The sequence below is a fragment of the Oryzias melastigma genome, linkage group LG4 (assembly GCF_002922805.2).
Source record: "Oryzias melastigma strain HK-1 linkage group LG4, ASM292280v2, whole genome shotgun sequence".
NCBI lineage: Eukaryota > Metazoa > Chordata > Actinopteri > Beloniformes > Adrianichthyidae > Oryzias > Oryzias melastigma.
Window position 1 is genome coordinate 3,061,880 of NC_050515.1, and position 8,303 is coordinate 3,070,182.

The following is an 8,303-nucleotide window of genomic DNA, read 5'->3' on the forward strand; positions in this document are numbered from 1 at the left end:
TATCTCCAACGTGGCACTTGAATCGGATATACGGGGCTAAATAACTTCCACTTGGGGGAGCTTCGGTCTTATGCTGCCGCCATATTCATGGTGCCAACCTTACCAATTTCAACAGAAAAATGTTAAATATTTATTTGATAAGTGTCTTGTCAAACTATATTTTTATTTCCTCTCTTAGATCGTTCACAAATCTAAATATAAATTTGAATAATCCCTAATGTTTTATTGAAAATATCCACCTTTCATTTGAGCAGATATTATTATAACTGGTTTCTATTTCAATTCTTTATTTTTGTTTTCAAATCTAAAAATTTGCAGTTCAAACTTTTGGCCACATTGTGGCGCATTGGGGTGGGGCTAACATGAAGGACCAATCAAAATCAACGAGGGTGGTAACTTCAGGCCCGGTGCATTCACCGACTCTGAACTGGGATAATTACGGTCAGAAAATGGCTGTTCAATCTGTATTCTCATAGTCCCAAATTGTCCCAAGACAGGTGTAAAAAGTACAAACCGCGCGTCTAAAACTCTGTTCTAACCCATTCAAAGTGCCATCTTTTAGTGTTAAATAAAGGTGTAGAAAATGTAGAAACTGAAAAAAAGTTGTTTTTTAAAAAAGCTCTATAAATTTGTGGTAATTCGGGAGCAGATTAAAAAATGCTGTTTGAAAAAGCTTTGAGTTATTAAATGGCAACTGAAGTGTGTGCCATCAGCTTGAAGCCAAACAGACCCATGAACGTCTTTGCTTTCTTAATCTAAGCTGGAATGTGAATCTAAGCTAAAACACTGAAGCTAATAGCTGGAAACGCTATAGCTGAAGCCAGCTAAAAAATTAGTTGGATCCCAAATTGGCCTAAAAAAACTTTGAAAAAAAAGAAGAAAAAAAATCCTAAATTAGCCAAAATTGCTAGTATGCAGCTGGAATATTAGCTAATCTCCACAAGAGCCTAAAAAATGTTAATAAATGCCAAAATAGTCCAAAAAAAAATAGCAGAATGTCATCATAACTTTCAGCTTTACTACACTCAGACTCCATATAATATAAAGTAGCGAGTAATCGACTATTAAATTAGTCGTCAACTATTTTAAGTTGATTAGTCGTTGATTAGTCGACTAATCGTGGCAGCCCTGAAGTACATAAAACCTTACTGAAGATGTGAGTGTTTTGAACAGTAAATTTGCTCTTGTATTAATTTATTTTAGTTATGAGAGCAGTTAATTCCCACTTTCACCAAAAACACAAGAAAACACAGCTTTGAATCATGGTTGCTCTAAAGTTGTCAGTGCTAAACTGCTGAGAACTAAAGGATTTTAGCTGCTTTCTGCTCATGTTCTAACCACTGGATTGTGTTCACGGTGTCACCAAAGTCATCCGACAGCAGAGCGCTTCAGGACAGGCAGAAGCAGCAGATGGCCAGAAGCCTTCCCAAGCAGAAGCCAGTTGCTGGAGTCAAGCAAGTCATCGTCGTTGCGTCAGGGAAAGGCGGCGTGGGGAAGTCCACCACTGCAGGTACCGAGGGAGCTGCTCCCAGACACCAGGGGGCCTCCTGCAGTCAAGAGGTCTCCTTCATGTGTTTCAGCAACAGACTTTACCAATGTCATCCTGATGAAGTAACAGTAGGATTTATTAAAAGTAGAACACGTGACCCTTAAATCCTGATTCAAAAAGAACATTTATACCTGGATCTCACACATCAGTGGAGTTGTTGGTGTGAGAGAGGAAACATGTTTGTCTGAAGATGTTCAAATGTTAAGTTTGTCTTTTTCCCTGCAGTGAATTTGGCTCTCGCAATAATGGCTAATGATGCGGTAAGATTTTATTTCATTTTTTTATTAATAGAAATATTAAAAAGATGCAGAATCCTAACAGATTCTCCTCTTTAGGATTACAGTGTTACCTCATTAATCCCAGGAGTTATATTCTAAAAATAACCTGCCATTGATTCAATCTGCAAAGTAATCTGCCTAATTTTTATAATTTTAGATGTTTCAAGGCTATAAACTCCTGACTACTTACTTTATACACTTTACTCAAACATTTTCACATTTATTTCTCTTGTTTAAACTCTCAAAGTTCAATCCCTCAAAGAAAAATAAATCCAGTACTATAGAATTCAGTGATTGATTTGAATTATTTCAAGCATAGATTGTGGACCATACAATACCAAACACAGATTTTTCAAACTCATGACTGAAATAATAAAATGCATTGAAGATCCAGGACACGCCGGAGAGACTACGAGGGAAGGGAAGTCTGGGCATCTTTGCTTAGACTGCTGCCCCTGCGACCCGGTCCCAGATGAGCGAAAGAAGATGGATAGACAGATGGATGATTAGAAAGAAAAACAAAAAACAAACAAAAAACAAACACAAAGACACCCTTATGTCACATTTGATTTATTAAATACAGTAATTGCTAACTTAAATCAAGTTGATGGCTTGAAAAGGAGTGGGAAGAAGCGAACTCATAATCCCACCCCAGAATAAAAACAAAGATCTGATTGAGATCAAAAATGTATGTATCTTTGGTCAACTCAACGCATTATGTGCAAAAGATGGTGCAGAGGTTGACGGGCAGGGTCAACGACCAATCAGGACGCAGAGCACAATGTGCTGTAAGAATAATAAAAAAAAGGAAAATTGCACTTAAAAATAAATCAGTTCCAGCAGCACAGCAAAGGGGGGGGGGGTGCAATATTGTGAGGGACCACTGTTCTTCTGACTACTTAAAAGAAAAACAACATTGCTTGTGACACTGTTCTTACCCTAGTCCAGGGGTCGGCAACCTTGAACAGTAAAAGACATTTGTGCTCGATTTCTACTGAACAAAACCTAGAAGGAGCTGTATAGTCTTACTTTAACCTTTAAGAAATTTGGATTTGCATTCACAACCTCCTGTTTTTAGTAGTAAATATGAATTTTGTCTATTTTTTGGCACAAACAAAAGCAAATGTATAAAATGAACCTAGCATCTCTCAAAATGGGATTTTATATATATACATTTTTCCTTCTTTTCAAAATAAAAGATGCTCTGTGCCAAACAGGATTATGTCAGTGCAGCTCTTGGCAGCTAGTAACCAATGTTGTGCAGCACAAGACAATGTGCTTTAAACGTTTTACCAACGTTTTTCTTTGCATATAAAATCTGTTCATTCTGGAGGTAGAGTTGAGCAAACAAGACGTCTTCAGGTCAACAGGATGTAAAAACCTACATAGTTTATCATCTATGTGAACCTCATACATCAATTTATACATTTAACAAATCTAAATTAAATAAATGCTAATTAAGTCATCCTTATTTGAAAGAATTGACACTTTATTTTTCTTTAATTCATTTATTTTGTTCTTTTTCCCCTCTTTGTCCTCAGCAGTCTTACTCTGCTGGGTTTTGTTATTTTAGTCTTGGGGTTGATAGTTGATAGTCTCAGTTTCTCAGTTTTGGGGATTTGTTTGTTTTCTTTAGGTAGTTTTGGTTAGGCAGTCATTCCTCTTTCCTGGCGGATCTTCTTACATTACGCCCTGCTGATCTCTCAGTCCAGGTCGGTCGGTCTGTTGGACGCAGACGTGTACGGTCCATCCATCCCCAAACTGATGAACCTGACAGGAAACCCGCAGCTCACTGACAGTAAGCAGACTGAAGCCTCTTTGCTTTCACCCTCTGCTGCTAAACTGACTTCAGCTGTTTGGTCCTTCAGACAATCTAATGATCCCCCTGACCAACTATGGGGTCCCCTGGTGAGTTGATCCTCAGAGTTGGTGGTGTCTCTGGCAGATGTAGCTCTGACTCCGCCCCCTCTCTACCAGCATGTCCATGGGCTTCCTGGTGGAGGACACGGCGCCGATTGTGTGGAGGGGGCTGATGGTGATGTCAGCTATAGAGCGGCTGCTCAGACAGGTACTGATGTGTCAGTTCACACTGCAGAGGTAAACTTTAATATTCTGTTAACAGGGATCTTGTGCTTGAAGGTGCACTGGGGTTCTCTGGACTACCTGGTGGTGGACATGCCTCCTGGGACAGGTGATGTCCAGCTGTCCATCACCCAGAACATTCCAGTCGCAGGTCGGGAATTGTTATGACTTGTTTCAAATTAAGTTCTTTTTCTGTGAAGACACCTCTTAACCGTGTGATGTTAACGTGCAGGGGCCATCATTGTGTCCACACCCCAAGACATCGCTCTGCTGGACGCCCGCAGAGGAGCTGAGATGTTCAAGAAAGTGAACGTGCCGGTAATCCTCTTCCCTGTTTGCTGAACGCTGACTGCGGAGGGGACCTCAGAAACTATGCTGTGGTTTGTTCCTGCAGGTTCTTGGTCTGGTGGAGAACATGAGTGTCTTCCAGTGCCCGAACTGTAACCATCAGACCCACATCTTCGGCTCGGAGGGGGCCCGGCGCCTCGCTGAAACTCTGGGAGTCACCTTCCTGGGTTAGATGACTTAGATTCCATGCTCAGGTTTGCCGTGTCTAACTGCTGCAGCTGAGCTCCTCCCACTTTGGGAGTTTCTCATGTTGTTAATGCTGTCATGCTATCTTTGACACCTTAAGGCAGGGGGGTCAAACTGAGTCATAAAACGGGCCAAAATCCACAACACACCTTAGGTCACCACTCAAACAGGACAAAGATTTATTGAACACTTTTTACATTTTTAAAACTTTAAAACTGTAACTTTTTAACATAACTATGAACTAAATATAAAGCATTACCTGCTATAATGCTAGTGCTAATAGCTGAAAATGCTGAAGTTGACAGGCAGCTAAAATATTAGCTAAATGCCACATTAGCCTTAAAAAAACACACACAAAAAACAGCTATGTAGCTAAAGACATAGGCAAACTTCAAAATAGCCTAAATTACTGGAAAAAGCCTAAATTAGTCTAAACAGCTAGCATGTAGCTGAGATATTAGCTAAACTCCAAAACAGGCTAAAATATAAAGCTTATATTAGCCAAAACAACTAGCATTTAGCTGAAATATTAGCTAAACACCAAAGCAGCCTAAAACACCTTAGTAAATGCCAAAATAATCCAAAAAGCTAGCAGAATTAAAGTTTTAAATCTAAAGCATAACTTTTTAACATAAATATGAATAATAAGAATGTAGGAATATTATTCCAGAATAAATCAACTTAAACCTTAAATAACTTTCAATCATTTACTCTCCATAAAAATATATCTTGTCAAAATTATACAAGTTAGAAATAAGCGCAAGATAACATCAGACCATTAATAACAATAAAATAAAATAATCTGGAGGGCCAGGTAAAATTACCCAGAGGGCTGGATCCGGCCTTGACTTTGACACATGTGCCTTAAGGTTTAAAAAGAGCTTTTTGCCTTTCTTTTGAAAATAATTATGAACTCATGCTCTTAAACTGTTTAGACTGAATGTCTGTGTTTGGTGCCATCAGGTGACATTCCTCTTCACCTGAACATCAGACAGACGTCGGACATCGGCCAGCCGGTGGTGGTCTCTGCTCCCGACAGCTCCGAGGTGTTGACTTGTTTCTTCTCTGCTTCAACCACTAGATCCTCAGGCGTTTACATCCACATCTGTTCTGTTTGCAGGCGAAGGCATATCGGAAGGTGGCGTCTGCGGTTCTAAAGAGATTGCAGGAAGTCAGCTGATCGACTGAGAAATTATTATACATCAAATGCTTGACAAAGTCTCCGTCTGTCCACGCTGACTCACTGAACCATGGTCAATGAAGCTCTAATGTCCTTCTCCAAGGAAGGCGTTTTAACAGAAGTGAAAAACAGAAATGACAGTTTTGCTTTAGCCAATTGCTATTTTATTCAGTAAAAAAAAACATTCAATAATTAATTCAATCTCTTCTAGAAAGAAGTAAACAAAGTAAAGACTAAATCTTGTTGTCATGACAGCAGCTCTGTTTTCCTGCTGACTTGTTGATGTTCTGGAGCTCAGTGGACTCTTTCCTCTGGAGTTGGTTTTTGTGTTCATGTTCAGTGGGCCCCCCCTCATGGTTCTGATGCTCCGCCAGATCCTGTTTGTCAGTTTATTACTTGTGATTTCTTTTATTTCAGGATGTCTGGTTTGATATGGTTAGTTTTAATGTATTTATTAAAGAGTTCTGTTTTCTACAACTCCTCCTTTGGTCTCCTGCTTTTAGGAGACTTTGTTTTTGTCTTGGCGCTGAGGATGGAGCGTTCCTTAATGGGATTCCTGACCCGCAGAGAATGAAGAACATGATTAAAGAAGGTGCTGTGTAGATAAAAGACACTCACTCTCCTGCTTATTTAGAGAAGGTTTGTTTGAAAAGCAAGAAAATAGTTTTACAAACACTAAAATAAAACTGGTGCTTTGGGTGTTTAATATGTTCTTGTGACATTTTTCTGATAATTAAGGACATAAAGAAAATTGAGGTTAAAATTGAATTTCTGAGTCTTCATTAAAATCATGAGTCAGGGGCAGACCAAAACAATACAGTTTGAAAAAGATTGTATTTGTGATAGCCAGAAGCTCCTGCTCCGCTCCATTCTGATGCATCCACATGTAGATAACGAGATCCATGAACATCTTTGTTTTTCTTGTCTGAGCTGCAATCTGGATCAAAACTGTACAGCTGGACAGCTACAATATTGCTTGCTATTTATGTTGCATTGTTAATGTTAGGTTGGGGTTGTCGTCGTATCTGTCAAAGTCAAGGCCTGGGTACCGGATTTGGCCATCCAGATCATTTTTTTTATTGTTTCCAATGGCCAAATGTTGTCTTGCGCTCATTTCTTGTTTAATTTATTTTTTACAAATCATATTTTTATGAAGAGTAAAATATTGAAAGTTATTTAAAGTTTAAGTTGATTTATTCTAGGGTAATATTCCTGAATTTTTTGTTTTAAAGTTTTATAAATTGGCATTATGCTAGCTTTTTGGATTATTTTGGCATTTACTATTATTTTAGACTATTTTGGAGTCTAGCTAATATTTCAGCCAAATGTTAGGGTTTGTTTTTTTTTTAAATTTAGACTATTTCATTATTTTGGAGTTCAGCTAATATTTCAGCTACATGCTAGCTGTTATGGCTATTTTAGACATTTAAAAGTTTTTTAGGATGTTTCAGAGTTAAACTAATATTTACACATTAGCTATCTGGGCAAATTTATGCTTTTTTAAAGGCTATTTAGTAGTTTAGCTAATCCCACCCTTTTTTGACTAATTTAGACTTATTTTCAGTTTTTTGGTGCCAATTTTAGGAGTTTGGCTAATATGTCAACAACATGCTAGCTGTTGTGGCTCATTTGGACTTTTTAAAAGGTTTTAGGCTGTTATTGGAGTTAGGCTTAGGCTGATATTTAATCGCTAGCTATTTTGGCGTATGTTGGCTTTTATTTGGTAAGTTTTTTAGGCTATTTTAGAGTTTAGCTAATATTTTAGCTAGCCCACACACAGGTGAGGGCATAAGTTAGCAAATTAGTACTAGCTAACTCTTGGGAGTGAATTAAAGCTCTAGGTCGCGGGAAAACGCCGATAAATTCTTCAGAGACTCATATTTGAAAACGTCAGTACTAGCACTAATATGTGTATGCCTCTAATCATTACACTGGCAAACCTACCTGTCACAAAGAATGTTCTGTCCATCCGTATGGCGACTTCAAAACCTTTCAGCTGGAAACTTCCACAAAACTTCGAGGAAAAAAAACAGTGAAATGATGGAACGGAGTTTCAACTCCAGGTTGGAGGAGAATCAGCGGTAACCGATCTGAACGTGCAAATTACGTTGACAGGATGATCGGCGCGAGCTCACCTTGCCTCGAGACCATAGACTTAATATATAAGCTCGAGACTCAAGACTGATGAGTTGTGCGCATGCGCACTAATTCCTGGCCGCGGGCCAAGTTTATGACATCACCGCTTTGTGCATCATTCGATGTAATTAAATCCATTCTTTGATACGTCAGTGAAATCAGTGTGAACGAATGTGAAGTCATTTGATGTCATATCCAAATGAAAATGCTCATATGACATCATTTTACCCAACAAATTTTTCTGGTGAAGGTCTGAAAGGCGGAGACTTTTTGTTAATACCACTTCGATCAGAGATCAAATTACAAGACTGACAAAAATTTCTGCAGAGTAAGAGCTTTGGAGAAAATGTCAGCCAAAATGGAGAAAGCAACCACAACTTTTGATGTAAAGACTGGACATTATTTAGTCGGAAATAAAGGAATTTATAAAGTTTGTGAATTCTTGGGACAGGGGGCTTATGGAAAAGTGGCCAAATGTATTAAACTGGGACATTGTGGATTTTTTGCTATTAAAATCATACAAAATGTCACAAATGGCAAGAAA

General features: G+C 38.5%; 2 protein-coding genes and 1 long non-coding RNA gene across 6 annotated transcripts in view; 1 reads left to right on the plus strand and 2 right to left on the minus strand.

Annotated features, from left to right (window-relative positions):
* The window catches only part of nubpl (nucleotide binding protein-like), an 11,827-nt gene extending 5,436 nt beyond the window's left edge, over positions 1-6,391 (plus strand). Inside the window, exons 2-11 of one of the 2 annotated variants that reach the window (XR_002919195.2) lie at positions 1,369-1,510; positions 1,775-1,809; positions 3,535-3,625; positions 3,696-3,735; positions 3,805-3,895; positions 3,967-4,060; positions 4,142-4,227; positions 4,304-4,451; positions 5,407-5,489; positions 5,564-5,613. Coding sequence is in view for 1 of the 2 variants with exons in the window: in XM_024271684.2 (XP_024127452.1) it covers positions 1,369-1,510; positions 1,775-1,809; positions 3,535-3,625; positions 3,696-3,735; positions 3,805-3,895; positions 3,967-4,060; positions 4,142-4,227; positions 4,304-4,424; positions 5,407-5,489; positions 5,564-5,623 (843 nt within the window). In the remaining variant the exon portion in view is untranslated. Of the gene's footprint in view, positions 1-1,368; positions 1,511-1,774; positions 1,810-3,534; positions 3,626-3,695; positions 3,736-3,804; positions 3,896-3,966; positions 4,061-4,141; positions 4,228-4,303; positions 4,452-5,406; positions 5,490-5,563 lie in introns of both variants that reach the window. The other variant, XM_024271684.2, reaches the window with a different exon arrangement.
* Positions 1-7,857, minus strand: part of LOC112146129 — a 15,575-nt gene extending 7,718 nt beyond the window's left edge. The window contains exons 1-3 of one of the 2 annotated variants that reach the window (XR_002919225.2): positions 7,568-7,781; positions 5,424-5,596; positions 1,589-1,603 (exon numbers count right to left, since the gene is read on the minus strand). This is a non-coding gene — a long non-coding RNA (uncharacterized LOC112146129). Of the gene's footprint in view, positions 1-1,588; positions 1,604-5,423; positions 5,597-7,567 lie in introns of those variants that run through there. The other variant, XR_002919215.2, reaches the window with a different exon arrangement.
* tle5 (TLE family member 5, transcriptional modulator) overlaps positions 1-8,303 on the minus strand; it is a 439,890-nt gene that overhangs the window by 358,679 nt on the left and 72,908 nt on the right. The gene's annotated exons all lie outside the window — the stretch shown is intronic.